Source organism: Diospyros lotus, chromosome 7 (genome assembly GCF_014633365.1).
Source record: "Diospyros lotus cultivar Yz01 chromosome 7, ASM1463336v1, whole genome shotgun sequence".
Lineage (NCBI taxonomy): Eukaryota > Viridiplantae > Streptophyta > Magnoliopsida > Ericales > Ebenaceae > Diospyros > Diospyros lotus.
In genome coordinates this window covers 36091508-36109394 of record NC_068344.1, presented here as the reverse complement: position 1 = coordinate 36109394, position 17887 = coordinate 36091508, and the positions used below count along the sequence as shown (strand labels likewise).

Genomic DNA, 17887 nt, shown 5'->3' with positions numbered 1-17887 from the left:
CGTGAAAACCCAAGTTAGAAAACAAATATGAATGCTAATTTTGGTGGAAATCAAGGATGACTAATTAAGAGGCTGCAACGTCCAATTGACAAAAGGAAGAAGCTGAGAAGGTTCACAAAGCTGTAACTCACAGCCTTTTGGAAGCAAGCAAGGTGTTTGTAGAAATTTCTGAATGAAGGATCCAGCCGGCTCTGGGCGGCAATGAGGCCCGGTTTACCTGTCTTCCACACCACTGAGTTTCAAATCCCTAAATTACATTTATAGCCCGCCCTTGTTGATTGAGAAAGGCGGGGAAATTAAGCCATGCTCGTCCAACTTTAAATTACTCAAATACCCTCGGCAAGACAACATTTGATAATGTTTTTATTAAATTCACGTATTAAATCTTACTCTCATTAATGTATAATAGAGGAAGAACATGCAATATGCAAATATTATATAATTAATGTATTTTTCTTATACAATTTTAGTATAAAAAATACCAATTAAAAGTTGTGTATTACAATATTATGACTCCTTTTATCTTTAAGTATATGGACGTTTTAGTAGACACCCACTTCACAAATAGAGAGACGAGAAAATATCATAAATAATGAATGGAATTTTACATGTAAATTAATATCATGAAAGGACAAAAATATATTGAAATACTAAAGGGGGGCTAAATCTGTCATTTGACAAGGCCGCCCGGTACGTTTGGCGCCAGCAGAAGGGGAACGGGTAATGCCGTTATTATCATCTCTTCGTGACCCATCGCTTGCCATTCTGGACCGAGCGGCGAGCGCCACCATGTCCACCGCCGCCACCTCCGCCCATATCATCCACCATGCCACCGCCCGCATCTCTGAAATTCTCTCCCAACCCGACCTCCGCCGCCGCCTCTTCTCCGCCTTCTGCAGCAAACTCCCTTCCTCTGATCAAATCATTCTCAAACCCCTCAAGCTCGCAGCTGAAACTGTCGAAAATGCAATGTCCATCTCTAACCCGTCCGTCCAATCCTCCTCCCTTCGCCTCGCAGAAAAGCTTCTCGTGTCTTTCCCCGAAAACCCTTTTTCTTCGTTCCTCCTCTCGTTGATTTACTCTCTCTGCCACTGCCCTGTTGATGCTGCAATTAGCCTCCTTGACTTGTTCTGCATTGACCCTCTTTTGGCACGATCAGAAATTGCACCCTCGGTGTTTGAAGAATTGTTTCTGATACATCTTCTTCCTGTTCTTCAGTGGTTCAATGACCATAGGTCAAAAATTTTGTCACCAAATACTGGCTATGATTTTGATGATAGGTCTATTTGTGATGACTCGGTGGTTATCTCGAGCACACGGTTGTTGTCACAGATGAGTGGCGATCAGGCTTCAGAGTTAACCGAGTTGGAGAGAGCGTATGAAGAGGTCCTTGATGCGAATTGCAGAGTTTTTGCTGAGTACTTCCAAGAGGTTTTGGCAAACACAGATGGAAAGTGTGTGATCTGCCTGCCACCTGTCATATTGGAAAAAATTGAAAGGGTTGATAAATTTGAAAATAGCCAAGATGAGAAGATCAAATCCGGAGAACCGGGATTTGAAAACGGACGGTATAATGTAATGCTTTTGTCTCTTTATTTTCAAATTTTATGTTTCTACATTACAAAGCCTCTCTCAGTGACCCAGTTTGTAATTTCAAATTTTTGCAAATATTATGGTGGATCACCATTAGTGATTTGTGGTCATTACTACTAGCATAATTGGAAATTTTAAACGAAAAAGATGGGATTTTCTGAAATGACATTATGGGTTTCTTCTTTAACTGATGATGAGGTTTGTTAATGTTGATTTTTAAATTAATGTTAGGTGGAAATGTTCTTTGTCCTCATTATGTGAGTTTCTTCCTCATTTTTCTTTAGACTATAAGGGTACGTAGAAACCGTGTTTTCTTTAAGAAAATGGGAACTTTACATTGTTTGCATGTGCCTAGCTCATTGAGAAATTCTCATTTGACTCTGTCAAGCATAAAAAAATATTTGAGAATGTCACTCACATTGTTAGTCTATTGGCAATGAAGACTATGAGTTCGACATAATTGCAATTCTTTTGGACTATTCCATAGGTGCAAGTCTTCATTGGGCCTACAGACAAATATTAATTGGTATAGGGTATTATGATTGCACAGAAAAGGTAGCTGAGACAAATGTCACATAAACTGCAATATATTGGGTCCATGCAGTTGTTGGGAAACATATGCAAGTGGTCCACTTGATGACCAAAAAAAATAAAGAAGAGGAAAACAATGGATTTGAATTTGTCCTCATTGCTGCAGCAAGCACAATCATCAAAATATATAAATTTTATTAATCCTTAGTTTCTTGTTTATAAAACACATTTCCTTTTTTTTATTTCCTAAGTATTTTACAGATAAAGAAAGTGAAGCAACTTTAAACATTCCTTATAATTGTTTAATCATCTATCCTTCTGTAAACCAAGATACTACTGTATTTACAGATTTCACTCAATTAAATAAAATTCCTTCTTGCTGGCAGGTTAATTACTTAATCTTCTATTTGGTTTTTCTTATCCTTGATATTTTTCTTTTTGAATTCTCTCTTTCATCCTCTCAAATCCAACATTGTACTGGTTGGCTTATCTAACATGTCTTGTGTATGCTAGAAACTGCGGCTTCCAGACTCAACCAACTTATTCGGTTTGAAAATTTCAGGCTTAATCTTGTGTGACATGAAATGTTGTTTTTCTTTCAATTTCCTGCAGCCAATGTGGGGTGAAGGAGAAAAGTCAGTTGAATTACAGAGTAGAAGTGGCAAAAGCTTGTCCAAGTTTCCATCCTTTTGTCCTGAAAGAGTCTCTCCAAAAGTCCTTATAAGCCAAAGATCGTTGGGGAAATCGAAAACATCACAAAGAAATGATTTTGATTCTGAACTCGACCCTTCTTCGGCTGACAATATGAGTGATCTGTCTTCATCAGATTCTGAAGCTGAAATAGAGGTAATAGATACTTACTAGGAACAGATAACTTCTATGGACTGGAAAACCCGAGCACATGGTTAAGTAAATTTCGCGTGTGGCTTATAGGTAAAGAACAAAACGCTGGCGTTGTTTGACTTTAGCCAGGCCCAAAGGCAAAAGCAGACTATTTCTGCGGAAACAAGGTAAGATAGATGATCCAAATTCAATAACAGTAATCTATCTCCTGCTCTATCTAATACCTGGATTTTTTATGTTCATCAGTTCTCCAGATCTTCTCATGGCCGAGATTGATAACCCACCTGGTGGAGGGAAACACACACCACCTAAGGACTTTGTCTGTCCTATAACTACTCACATATTTAATGATCCAGTGACTCTTGAGACAGGTCAGACTTACGAACGTAAAGCAATCCAAGAATGGCTAGGGAGGGGAAACTGCACATGTCCAATTACACGCCAAAAGCTGCAGAGTACTCAACTGCCTAAAACAAATTATGTACTTAAACGGCTCATAGCAAATTGGCGAGAACAGAACCCTAGTTCAAGTCCCAGCCAATCTGAGAACTCATTTCCAGAAAGTGATCCAGTTTTCAACTCAATGGTGCGGTCAACTTCTCCAAACAGTGTTATTGGTCAAGCTATCTTTGATGGCAATATTAGTGAGCTGCGACTAGCAATTACTAACCTTTGTATGTCAGAAATTTTAGAGGAGTCTGAAGTGGCAGTCATCCAAATTGAAAAGTTCTGGAGAGCCAATGTGGAACTTGAGATGCAAACTATGCTCTCAAAACCTGCAGTTGTTAACGGGTTTGTGGAGATCCTTTTCAACTCTGTTGATCCCAGAGTGTTGACTGCAACAGTTTTTCTCCTGTCTGAGCTGGGATCAAGAGACAGTGCTGTGATCCAGACGCTAACCAGAGTTGATTCTGATGTGGAGTGTATTGTTGCTCTCTTCAAGAAGGGATTGCTGGAAGCTGTGGTGTTGATTTACCTTTTAAGACCCTCTGCATTGAGCCTGATTGAGATGGATATTGTTGATACACTTTTAACAGTTACTAAAAAAAGACAGGATGAAATGTTTAAAATGTGTATGAAACCAAAGACAGCAGCATTGATCTTGATGGGGCAAATAATCGGAAGTTCTGAGGAGACTAGCATATTTGAAATCGTTACGAGGATGATTTCAGAAAAAGCAATTGAAGTTATTGTCACCAGCATGCAAGCTGATTTGGCAGAGGAAAGGATAGCAGCTGTTGGGATCTTGCGAAGATCCATGCAGTTGGAAGGCAAGTGTAGGAACATCATTGCTGAAAAGGCTGAATTGGCCCCTCTTTTGGAGAGTTTGATGGGGGCTAAGGATGGAGAGTGGTTTGAGATAGTTCACTTCCTCTCTGAATTAGTTAAGCTGAAAAGGTACTTCAATCTCCAGCATTTCCTTCTGTTCTTATTTGTACTGCTATCAATTTTACAGAATTAAAGGATTATGAATCTCCTATTGTGGCATTCTCCAGTAGGACATTTAATGAGCAAGTCCTCCATATTATAAAGGATGAGGGTACTTCTAGTACAATGCACACTCTCCTGGTATATCTACAGACAGCCCTGCAAGATCAATCTCCTATTGTAGCTGGTCTCCTTCTCCAGCTTGACCTTCTGGTATGAAATTTCCTCTCTCTCTCTCTCTCTCTCTCTCACACACACACACACACACACACACAACCGTGTATTTAGCAGTAATTTGATCAGTACCCTTTTATTTTGTAGGCAGAGCCAAGAAAGATGAGCATATACCGAGAAGAGGCAATAGATACTCTTATTGCATGTCTAAGAAATTCAGACTTCCCTGCTGTTCAAATAACAGCTTCTGAGACCATTTTGGCCCTTCAGGGGAGGTTCTCTTCTTCTGGAAAATCCCTTGCCCGGGCTTATCTTCTTAAACGGGCAGGACTAGACAAAAGATATAAAGCTCTAATGAAAAAGGAGCAGCTTAGCATCACATCTGGAGAGGTTCAAGAAAATTTGGTTTGTCTCAACTACATCTTTGCATTTGTTTACTTCTTGAAATCTCTGGATTTTTTTAGATATCAAAGTTATTACTTAGATTTCCTCATTTATTTTCCCCCTCGTTCCCTTATTCATTGCAGTTGTAACCTTATTGTTTATGTTTCCCAATTTAAGATGGGAAAGTTTGTCATCTTATTATCTTCTGTATAGTTACACCTTCAAGTTCCAGTTACAGGAGGAAGAGAAAGCTGCTGAGGATTGGGAAAGAAAAATGGCGTACGTTCTTGTTAGCCATGAATTTGGTTTACTGTTTGAGGCTTTAGCAGAAGGCTTAAAGAGTAGATATGAAGAGTTATGTTCAGCATGCTTTGTGTCAGCCACGTGGCTTGTACACATGCTCAATGTTCTTCCAGACACTGGTATACGAGGAGCTGCTCGTGTCTGCTTGTTGAAGCGCTTTGTTTCAATATTCAAGTCTGCAAAGGATACTGAAGATAGAGTTCTTTCCATGCTTGCTCTGAACAGCTTCATCTCTGATGCTGGTAAGTATCAATTTATGAAGTTAAAAATTCCTTCAAAATTATAGTCTGAGAATCATGAGATGCTTGAATATGTTCATCTAGAAGAATGAGGGGCACTTTATTAGAACTTTTCTGTCCTTCCTTTCAGTGGGGTGCATTGGGAATGATATGAATTTTGACCATATTTTTTGGTTGTCATGCCAAGCAACAGCTTAATAGAGTCGTTAGAGGAAATAGTTATTCAAAAATGTTAGTTATCACCTAAAATTCTGAGAAGAAACTTTGGAAGGTTCATTTGTAGAAAGGAAAAAAGCAGAAAAGATAAGAGGCCATGGTATAGGTGTAAAAAGGGCTGGCCCGGTCCGGCCCGAGTCGGCCCACGGGCTTTTTAAAAGGGCCGGGCCGGGCCCAGGCCCTTTTGCCATGGATAGGGCCCGGCCCACGGCCCCCCTACAAAGGGGCCAGGCGGGGCCGGGCCAGGCCAGCCCGTGGGCTAGAGGGCCGGGCCGGGCCCTTAGCCCACAAGGCCTAGCGGGCCGGGCCCAGTGGGCCCAGCCTTTTTTTTTCTTCTTTTTTTAAATAATTTTTTTAAAAATAATACATATAATATATACATATATAAATATCAAAATAATACATATATAAAAATTAATTTTTTTATTTTTAAAATATTTTCTATCTTAATTCTTAAGTTTTAAATATTATTTTATTATTTTATATTTCAAAATTCTATATGCCTTATAATTTTTTTTGTGAATTGATATGAAAAATAATGTACATATAAAAAGGATAATGTTTATTTATAATTTAAATATATAAAAAATTTAACTTAAAAATTTTAAATATGATGGTTATTATTTATATATATTGTGAAATTAAATTTTTTAGTATCCAATATCAATAATTACTAAAAAATAAAAAAATTAAAAAAAAAAATGAGTAAGGGCCTTACTGGCCCATAAGGGCCCAACGGGCCCCAGGCTGGGCAGTGGGCCTAATTTCTTTGGCCCAGCCCGTTTGAACAGTAACGGGCCGGGCGGCCCTTTTGACACCTCTAGGCCATGGTAATCATTGTTTTAGACTATCAAGGTTACATCTTCCTAATGTATGTATATATATATTTTTTGTGATAGGGTTTATCTGAGTTTGTGGAGATATTACATCTCGAACATTTTTTATTTGGAATTTCTATTTCAGCAAAAACAACACAGTTCTCACAATTTATATAACTTCCAGATGGGATGCGTGATGTAACTCCTTACATTAAGGATATCCTAAAAGGTCTGAGAGAGCTCAGGAAATCATCCACCCTGGCATTTGATATGCTGAAAGTTTTCTCAGAGGGGCATGACTCCAGTGCTGTAAGTTTCTTCTTCCTCATATCCTATTTCAAAATTGAAGAAATTATTTTGAGTGAATCCTCTGTTCTTCTTTGAAAGCAGGACCTGTGGAATCATAAAGAATTAGTTCAAGAAGATTGCAGTTCAAATGGAGAAGTGTTGTCAATATTTTGCTTCAAAGATAAGATATTTTCTGGTCATTCAGATGGAACCATAAAGGTAAATGAGCTAGCCTGCTGGCATTTCAAGGATCCGACCATCCACATTTTCAGCTTTTCTGTACTGTGCTTGTATCCATCATCCTAGAATCCTGGACAGATTGGATAACATTACTTCCCACCATAAAGAGAAACTATTTTATATCCTTCAGGTTAAAGGCACTGAATTAGAGTACATCAATATATAATGTGAATGAAAAAAAGAGAATGTGTATATATGAAATGAATTTCTTCTGGAAGACAGACTATTCAGGCAGCAATGTTTTTGCATCTGCTAATAGCTGAGCTGCACTTCTGGCATAGTTGTCTCGACAAATATATGTAACCTTCTGCTGATATATATTAACAAATAAGGTGTATTTTGACCTACATGTGCCTCTTTTTTATGTAGGATGATTTCTATTATTCTGATTAATTAGGAAAATTTGCATGAAGTGAAATAAATAGCAAGCCGGTGATTTGATCTGATAGCAACTTTTCCTAAATACTACAGGTGTGGACTGGCAGAGGTAGCATTCTGCATCTTGCCCAAGAAACACGAGAGCATACCAAAGCGGTTACTAGCTTGGCAATTCTGCACTCTGGAGATAAACTTTACAGCGGTTCACTTGATAGGACTGTGAGGGTAAACTGCAATCTTCTCTGTATCTCAGATTGCTTTTGTTCACAAGATCTAATGTTGTTTCCTATCTGCTGTTACTAGGTTTGGTCCATCAGCAGTGAAGTAATGAATTGCACACAAGTTCATGATATGAAGGATCCCATTAACAGTCTAGTAGTTTCCAATAGCATTTCCTGCTTCATTCCACAAGGGGCTGGCATTAAGGTATGGTTTACCGGCATCCATCCATTTGCTAACAAACATTTTATTTCTATTTATAAGCCTATTAATAAAAGTACAAGGATGTAATGGCATCATTTTCATAAATTTAAGGCAACTTTACTAGCTTCTGACCTTCTCAATCCTCAAATGTTGACTAAATCCTGATTATACCCAAGAAACCTCTGAAATTTATTCTTCTTATGAGCTTCTTGAAGTAGTGAAGTGCTAATGCTCTACACTGTTCCAAACTTGCACATGGTCTTCAAAAAATTCAACAAACATAGATCCTTGAGCTAAGGTGTATTTTCCAACTGAATTTTTTTCATTTGGTTCTCTTATCAGATGCACTCATGGGGTGGGGGATCGAAGTTGTTAAATCCAAATAAATACACAAAGTGCCTGGCCCTTTTTCATGGGAAATTATACTGTGGGTGCCAGGATAATAGTATTCAGGTAACAGAGCAGAGCTTCCTTGTATATGTATATATATCTTGGTTCATTATCTCCAACATTTACTTTCCTTCTTTTCTTCTCTTTTCTCACTGCTGTTCTTTCTTCCATTCAACTTCCTTGGTATTTCAGGAAGTTGATTTAGCAACTGGAACACTTGGTACAATTCAATCCGGCTCCAGGAAGTTACTCGGGAAGGCCAACCCCATCCACGCATTGCATGTTCACGATGGGCTAATATATGCAGCTAGCTCTCCCTTAGATGGGGCAGCAGTGAAGGTATGTATTGCTTATAATGGAACAGAAAATGCAGAGTAGAATTTGCTTATAAAACATCAAAGTGATCTGTTGATCAGTTTCTTGCTTGGATGATGAATAAAATTTGGCTTCTTTATGTGGCAAAGATATGGAGAGCTTCAAATTACAGCATGGTTGGATCATTACCATCAACATTGGAGGTGAGGGCCATGGCTGTAAGCTCTGACCTGATATATTTGGGCTGCAAGGGTGGGGCTGTTGAAGTTTGGTGCAGAAAGAAGTATAATAGAGTTGAAACAATACAAACAGGTTCAAATGCTAAAATTCTTTGCATGGCTCTTGATGCTGATGAAGATGTTCTCATCATTGGAAAATCTGATGGTAGAATTCAGGTAAATATCCATCTCATTTCAAAAAGCATTTAGTATTGCCTTAACCGTATTTCAATCTGACCCAAATAATCTTAAAATACTTTTCTAACCCGCCCTCACTTGATAGTGGTCTTAAATTAGCTTGACTACTTGCAACGTCACAAGTCATCGCATTAGCATGATAGCAAGAAGTGATTAGGTTCACGGGATTAAATAACATACTCAAGACCCTTTTGAATAAATTACTGATGATATGGAAATTGAGTTGTGACAATCAATATTTTGTTTCATTCTATATATCAGTTCATATTATCATATAAAAAAAGTGTTAACAATGATAATTAAATGGGTAATGCTAACCATTGCCCAAAGCCTCAATAACTATACTTTGTTTTTAGGTCAAATGCATTTTTTGCACCTTGTTTTCGGTTTCTAAATAATCTTATTAGTTAACTAAATATTTAAAACATGATAATTTATTATCAACTAATAAAATTATATAAAAACTAAAAATAATATATAATAAATGCACTTTATTTAAAAATAATATAGACTTGTTATAATTTAACCATTGCTCTAAACCCAATGATTAGCATTGCCCTTATTAAATTTCTCTTGGTAGAACTAACAAAACAAGCATTGTTCTTTGTGTCCAGGCATGGGGGCTGAGCTGAATGAGGATGACAATTACATTTCAAAAAGCATATTTGCCAGCTTTTAAACCATTGATTCATATTCTTTAGGTTTTAAATAAGCTTCTCAATTGAAGGGGCATTCTAAAGCAGTGTATAGTCCAAAGTGTGACAAAATTATCCTTCTTGTCAAACTAATATGCCTCTTTGTGTCATTGTACAGATGTTCTATATGCAATAAAAAGAAAGATCTTGGATCTATCTTCCATGATCTATCTTCCATCCCATGTTCCGTGTTAATTAAGGAAAATTACATTCTTTCTTGTCAATGAGGAGGTTCCACCAAAATTCTCCTCTTCCTCCATGTTCTTATTTATTTTCCTTTATTTAATCTAATTAAGTTTACTAAATTATAAAGAGCAGAGATTAAGGATGTACAATGGTTGATTTAGATGGTTTAAAAATCGTTTTTCAAACTAAACCATTAATAGCAATTTGACTACTTCTTAAATTATAACCAAATTATTATGTATTTCAAATCACCCAAATCATAACTTAGCGATTTAGACGATTTGAGGAATATCAGAAACATAGTTACTAAAATTCAAGAATTAGTGCACACCTAACAAGATTAAAGTAACCTCATGAAATACTAAAGACCACAAAAAACAAAGTTCAAAATTAAAAAAAATATGTCAATGCGTCCAACACACTTCATTTCAGAGATCCAAATTAAAACGTTATCCATGTTTTTTTCTTTTTTTGTTAAATATGGTGTTGGACTATACTGGTTACAGAGAGATTTTTTGAAATTCAATTAAAGAGTGGGCAGTCAATTTTACATACTGAGTTTGTCGAACTATAAAATCGAAATCAACCGCTCTTGATTTTTCTTAAAGTCCAAACCACCACCGACTACCTAAATCAAAAACTGCAATTTGACAATTTAGGTCAATTCGATTTGGACAATTTAAATTCTTTCTGCACACCCCTGCCATAAACCCTTGTGACACCTAGAATTTCAGAAGGTGAGAAAATGAAAAGAAGGAATTTAATTAGACAACTCACTTCATGCTTGTGAAGACCCTAAAACAAGATTTTGAAGAAAAAAGTTGTAAATTATATATATATATATATAGGTGTTAATGCTATTGAGATCATAAGTTAGAATGCGATTCAATCTAAACTTAAAATAACTCACTGTATTTCAAAACCAACAACATATCATTATCCATCTCTCAATTTCAAGTTAATATATGTTGCTTGAAAGAAATGGTTTTATGTCTTATTGCCACGCAAAATTCATACCAAAAGATACCAAGTTAATATGAAAAAATAATAAAAGAACACCTTGCTTTGTTATCATCTCATGGATACCCATGATATTATATACTATATATATATATATATGTAGGTATGTATCAAGAATGTTATATTATAATACTACTCAATCTAGCATGATTAACTTCTTCTAATTTTGATCATTGAAAACTATATAAGAAATATAGAATAACATGTTTCATCTAATTATGTTGTTCGATATTGATGTTGTACTGCCACATTAGGGCAACAAAAAAGAGGGGGTGGTGGGTGAAATTGGGGGGATTGGACAACAGTTATGTTGTCTGAGGCAGCCAACAGACCAAATTCGTTAAAATGAAAATAGAGAATATTAAAAATAATTGTTGTGTCTCATCCACTAAAAATAAATTATCTTAGAATGTGACGTGTACTAATCACTTAGCTTATGATTTTTTTATAATTAGAAAGAAAATATAACATTAGAATAAGAATAACTAACAACTCAAAACAAGTTAAAATTGCTAGGTGGTCAAGAACACATACCCAAAATTACAATTTATTTTTGGGCATGTATAATTGTTTAATTGAAGTAATAAAGGGGCAAACATTATTACTGTGCAAAATAGAAGAAGTTATTGTTCCAAGGGCATAGATTAAGTGGTTGGATCATGATAAGCTGAAATTCACATTAATAAGTCGTGGATTCAATTCTTTGTCTTGCACAGTGAGTGAAAGCATCCACTTGCGATTTATCTCTTCCGCTAAAATCAAGGATACGAGCGACGAGAGACCATATATACAAGAACGATAATCTTAAAATAGAATAGAACAAGCCATGTTACAAGAAAAATAATTAGAAGGCATAAATTGATATTTTCCCATCTTTGGCTTGCTCCCTGGGAACTTTGATTAGGTGACATCGGCAACGGAACTTTGCCCACAAAACTAGCAACCATTGGAGATCACGTAAAATTTTGTCGCATCTCTAGGAATCGAATGGGATATGATGAGTTTGCATGTCTCTCTAGCAACCAACCAAATGAAACTTGACAAGCATGAAATATCTCTCATCACAAAGAGAGAGAGAGAGAGCCATGACATGAAGTGACAAAATAAATACCACAAATGCACATGAAGTAGTAATAATTGAATGATAACCCGAGAGGAGGAAGCGGTAACGCAAAACGACCAAATTAATGCCAGGACGTACGTACGTACGTGGGACATTGGGTTGGGTTGACCTTATCTAACGAGCTGCTGCTGCTGCTGGACGTAAAATAAAAAGCTGGGGAACTCTGATCTGAAGCACCTCCCCAAGCCTCTTCGATCGCCTAGCCAACCTTCATTCACTTTTCATTTTCTCTCCTTCTCCAGCCAACTGCCAGCCAGATTTCTGGCGATTCAATGTCTGGACTGATGATCTGACAATCATTATTGGAGAACTCCCATGGCAAGGTACGTAAGCTGTTTTTGACCATTTTTTTTTTTTTTGGTGGTTTACAGCGGTTTTCATATGATATATATGTAAAATTTTGTTAGCTTTAAGAGAGGTGATGAATTAAGCTTTCACGCTTTAAAAAAAATTGAGAGAAACTTAAAGCTGAAAGCAAAAGACAAACTGAAAGATGCAGCACGTACATGATATATATTTTAGTGATAAAGTACAATAAAATTAATTAATGCTTTTGGGATCTTAATTAATTAGGCAGGTGACATCGGCAACGCAACTTTGCCCGTCGCTAAACGCCATCACCAATGAATTTTCAATATTTTTCCATCGCTAAACTCCATTTTTGCCGGTAGTACTGACTTTCCTTTTTCTTTTTCTTATCCTTTCTTTCTTCAATCTAATGGAACAACTAATTAAAGAAAAGCCAAGCCAAATTGATGTTCTCTTTTTTTTTATATATAATAATAATAATAATAATAATAATAATAATAATAATAATAATAGCGATTGTGCAATAATGATACAACTGTTATATGCGATTGTCACTTTAGAATAAAAAAAAAATCAAATCAAATCCTCTAATGGTATGCACTTAATAATGTGATTAATTACCCTTTTGTTCAGAAATTGCATGCATAAAGTCGTGGGAGAATAACAATTTTCAATTTGATGTTGCTGCAATATGTCATGATACATGATACCTAATACTGCAAGTCCGATACTTATATAAAGTGGCATCATATTGACAAACTCTAACTATGTTTTCAGGATATAGCTTAAATTGTTGGGTCATAATAAATTGAGATTTGTATCAGTAGATCATGAGTTCGACTCCTTATCTTGTGCAATGAAACAAATTCTCCACCTGTGATTTATCTCTTTTATCGAAATCGAAGACACGAGTAACGGGAGACCGCGCAAGAACAATAATCTCAAGAGGCATCATTGAAGAAAATTATCCAGTGAAACTTATGTTATTTTCACTATATTTTCATATTTTTTTTATATAGTTATTTAAATTTCTTATTATTTATATTATATATTTATATTTATATTTTAAAGTCAATTTAACTTTTATACTTTGATTTTTTTTATGTAATAAATCAAACTTTTTGTTATTTCGATTGCACTCTTGAACCTATATTTTTAAGTCCCAATTTAATTCCTAGATTAAATTGCCTCAAAACAACAAAAATGCATGAACACTTAATCCGATTCTAAGCCCTAATTGCAAGTAAAGTATATGAATTAAATTAACTTAAAAATATAAATACGGAAGCATAATTAAAATAATAAAAAGTTAAAATTGGCACACCATAAAAAGGTCAAAGTATAGATATATTAAATTAAGTTTAAAATATCAATATAATAGTATAATTGAAATAATAAATATTTTTAAATAATTACAAAAAAAATACAAGGCCAAATTCCATGTAAGCATATGTTTTTCTATTACTATTAGTTGTCCTCCACTCATCTTATAAAATGCTCTATAATTATCTTTGTAACCAAAAATGCAAAGCCCACTTTTATCCTTGCTTTAACGAAAGTTTAAGTGGGCCCACCCTTGTAAAAAGAAGGGCAAAATTGGGCTTTTGCTTAATTATTCCACATATATATTTCCTTAAGATTCTTTGTAAACATAACGTATACACATGATTTATGATAGTTAGTATATACATTTTTAGCCATATACGTACACTAATAAAGTCACCTTTTGAGCCATACAAGATGCTGATTGAGGTATGGGTACAAACACCAGAATTTAGTAGAATATAAGACAAAGGGAGCCTGAAATTCCCAGGGTGAGTGAAAGATCCAAGTGTATGTATACTAGTTGTTGAAGCCTCATATTGATCCTAGTTTTGAAGCTTTTTGCAAGTATTGGTGATGGTGATTTTTATATTTTCCGGGGAATATACTTGGCCTGCTGAGAAGTGACACTTTTTGCCGATATAATTACTGAAAAAAGCCACAACAAATATGCATCAGGAAAGCCGTATAAAATGAGCTGTTTGGCAACCTAGAGGCCAAACCAAACCCACATTCATGCCTTGATTAAAGTTGAAACATTGAGCTTACATCTCTCTCTCTCTCTCTCTCTGTGTTAGGCGATAATGGAGGTTTCTTCAGATGCAGTGAAGAAGACAACAGAAGAAGAGGTCCCAAAAACAAAAGGAGGCCTAAGGACCATGCCTTTTGTCATAGGTGAGATCATACACACACAAACACACACACACACACCGATATTCATGCCATGTTTGGTTACCTTTCGGCCTTTCCAAAGTATTCAAAGTTGGAATGGTAACGGTTTCGATCATGCAACTGCCGTTTCTGATCAGTTTTTGGTCTGCTTTCTAAATAATTAATTAACTTTGAGCCAGCAAACGAGGCATTGGAGAAGGTCGCTGCTGTGGGGCTCTTTGCAAACATGATTTTGTACCTGAGAAATGAGTATCACTTGAGCACCGTAACATCCATCAATATTTTGTTCGTCTGGAATGCTGTCTCGAGTTTCCTCCCAATCTTTGGGGCTTTCTTTTCTGATTCCTACTTGGGTCGGTTTAAGGTGATCGGGATCGGAACCATTATCACTCTGCTTGTAAGAACTCACAACCCGTACGTCGTCTGATTTTAATGCGATTCGCTCTCAACTATATCATGTTAATTATCAAAGATGATGATACAAAATTGAAACCCTGCTATATATGGATTACTCTCTCTCTCTCTCTCTCAGTGAGTGCTAGTTATCGTGTCTGGCACACGTACGGTATATATATGGATTACCGGTGTGGCCTGAACTGCAGGGATTGATCGTGTTGTTCCTGACGGCCATCCTGAAGTCAGCAAGGCCTCCGCACTGCGACAACATATTCCTGGACAAATGCGTGGTCGCAAATTCCAGCCATCTCGCCTTCCTCTTCTCAGCATTCGTGCTCATGTCCATCGGAGCCGGCGGCATAAGGCCGTGCTCTCTGGCGTTCGGCGCCGACCAGTTCGACAGGCCGGAAAACCCTAAGAACGAGAGGGTGTTGCAGAGCTTCTTCAACTGGTACTACGCTTCGGTGGGGATCTCGGTGATGATCTCGATCACAGTCATCATCTACATCCAGAACCAGTTCGGCTGGGTGGTCGGTTTCGGCGTTCCGGTGGGGCTCATGCTCTTCTCCACGGCTATGTTCTTCTTGGGATCTCCACTTTACTTTAAGGTCAAGGCCAAGAAGAGCCTGGTCACTGGCTTGGCCCAAGCTGCATGTGCGGCTGTGAAGAAGAGACGGCAGGCCTTGCAGGAAAAGGTTTCCGATGGAAGGTATCATCACGAGAAGGGGTCCAAGCTTGTAGAGCCGTCGGAGAAACTGAGGTAGAGTAGTAATATAATATTAAACATTCCTAATTAAGAAAGGAAATAAATCAAGGTTAATAATCAGAGACAATAACTTTCTGTACTTCGAATATGAAAAGAAAGACAAATGAAAGTCTTCAAGGATGAAGCCTGTGCTTTTGATTAGAAGGGTCTAATGAAAGTCTCTAAGGAAACCTTTGGCTTTGATGATGATCAGATGTTTGAACAAAGCTTGCATGATCGTGAGCCCAGAGAAAGACCTAAAACCAAACGGCAGAGCCATGGATCCATGGAGCCTCTGCACAGTAGAGCAAGTAGAAGAGCTGAAAGCATTGATCAGAGTGGTGCCCATATGGTCCACCGGAATCATGAACGCCGTCACCATCAGCCAGCAGTCCTTCCCGGTGCTCCAGGCCCTCAGCATGGACCGCCGCTTCATCAAGAACTTCAAGATCCCGCCGGGTTCCTTCGCCGTCTTCAGCCTCCTCACTCTCACCATCTGGGTCGCCATCTACGACACCCTCATCGTCCCATGGATCTCCGGGTACACCAAGAGGCCCAGGGGCCTCAGCCTCAAACAGCGCATGGGCATCGGCCTCTTCTTCTCCTGCATAGCCATGGCACTGTCCGCCGAGGTACTTACGTATCTTGATGCTAATTAATCCAAATTAATTAGTATTAATCTATCAAATGAATTGTTATTACGTACCCTAATTGATTAGATTTACCCGCCTAGTTTTGTCATTTCAATCTGTAGTAGCAATATTTATTTGTTTATGATGTTTGATGGGTTGGTAAATATGTATATTTTTTCGTACATTTTGTTGCTACAAGGTGGAGAGGATCCGGAGAGGTCGGGCGATCAGCGACGGCCTGGCGGCGCAGCCGTTGGCAGTGGTGAACATGTCGGCGATGTGGTTAGTGCCGCAGTACTGCGTGGGCGGGCTGGCGGAGGCCTTCAACATCATCGGGCAGATAGAGTTCTACTATTCCCAGTTCCCCAAGAAAATGGCCAGCGTCGGAGTGGCCCTCTTCTCGCTCGGAATGGGCGCCGGAAACTTAGTCGGAAGCCTCATCCTCACCGTCATCCACCGCGCTTCCAAACGCAATGGCGCCGTCAGTTGGGTTTCCAGCAACATCAACATGGGCCACTATGACTACTACTACTGGGTTCTGGCCACTCTGAGCGTCGCCAATCTCTTGTACTTTTTCTTCTGTTGCTGGCTTTATGGCTCTGAGGATCAAAGGTCTTGGGTCGATGATAAAATTAGTGAAGAAGGCGAGCAAGGTGCATGATCATGATGATGGTGGTGATCAGAAGGGGTCTTCTTTCTGATTAATTTGGATGAAATTGGAGTTTGCTTGAATCAATCAGTTTGCTTCGCACAAAAAGTGTCCTTGAGAAGGTTTAAGCGTCTCATAAACAACCAGAAGAGTTGCTCAAAGCCTGAGATTAGGCCAAATTCGAGAGAAGAATTCTAAATGAATTCGAAGTCTACTTTTGAGTTTTAGGGTAATTACAAGTGTTACTCCATAATTTAAAGTAATTACAATAACTATTCTTGATGTTTAGAAAAATATGATAGGTACTCTTTACGTTTAATATTATATTGTATTTTTTGAATTATCGTTAAACATTTAAAATTAACTAAAATACCTTTATATTTAGATATTATTTCTCATTTATCATTGTAATTTTTTTCTCTTTCGTTTTTCTCTTTCTTGGCCGACAATGATGATATTGACAATGACAATATAGCGATAACAATAACAATAATAATAATGATAAGTCTCTTCTTGTGTGAAACTTAACAATTTCACCAAATTAAGATATAGATTCATTTCAACCTTCAATCTAAGTTTGAGCAGCAGATGACCATTACATTTTTTAGTGAATGGGGCTGTTTGGACCCATAAAAGTTTGCATTTCTTTTTAATTTTTACTAATTATACAGTTTTCCTTTTTTAATTACCAATAATATATTAAATAACAAACAACCAGAATTTTATTCCTAAAATTCTAAAACCAATATTTATCTTTAATCTAAAAATAAAACTTAATTTTGGAAGGAATTTATCATAAGAAATAAAATTTAACTTAGAATGGAATTCTTAAAAAAAAATCAAATCAAAGATATCATATATATATTTTTTTATTTTAGGATTTATCTTTCGTAAACAACATTGTTGAGCCTTAAGCTTTAAACTTTGTACCAAATTTGT

General features: G+C 37.0%; 2 protein-coding genes across 4 annotated transcripts; both read left to right on the top strand.

Annotated features, from left to right (window-relative positions):
- The first annotated feature begins 688 nt into the window (after nt 1–688).
- LOC127806851 (putative E3 ubiquitin-protein ligase LIN-1) lies at nt 689–9854 on the top strand. 3 transcript variants are annotated; one of them, XM_052344392.1, is made up of 15 exons: nt 689–1575; nt 2737–2970; nt 3058–3134; nt 3214–4365; nt 4467–4608; nt 4717–4974; nt 5186–5498; nt 6714–6838; nt 6920–7036; nt 7529–7660; nt 7739–7861; nt 8201–8311; nt 8441–8587; nt 8713–8958; nt 9594–9854. In XM_052344392.1, exons 1-15 carry the CDS (start codon nt 724–726, stop codon nt 9609–9611), a joined length of 4047 nt encoding a protein of 1348 aa, XP_052200352.1. In that variant the 5' UTR covers nt 689–723; the 3' UTR covers nt 9612–9854. The 3 variants fall into 3 exon arrangements, with proteins under 3 accessions (XP_052200352.1, XP_052200353.1, XP_052200351.1); XM_052344393.1 differs by having other exon boundaries at nt 4464–4608; nt 5192–5498; XM_052344391.1 differs by having other exon boundaries at nt 4464–4608.
- A 4310-nt stretch (nt 9855–14164) lies between these two features.
- Nucleotides 14165–17307, top strand: LOC127806852 (protein NRT1/ PTR FAMILY 1.2-like). Its single transcript, XM_052344394.1, has 5 exons — nt 14165–14529; nt 14706–14923; nt 15129–15682; nt 15882–16299; nt 16499–17307. Exons 1-5 carry the CDS (start codon nt 14439–14441, stop codon nt 16958–16960), a joined length of 1743 nt encoding a protein of 580 aa, XP_052200354.1. The 5' UTR covers nt 14165–14438; the 3' UTR covers nt 16961–17307.
- Nucleotides 17308–17887: the final 580 nt, after the last annotated feature.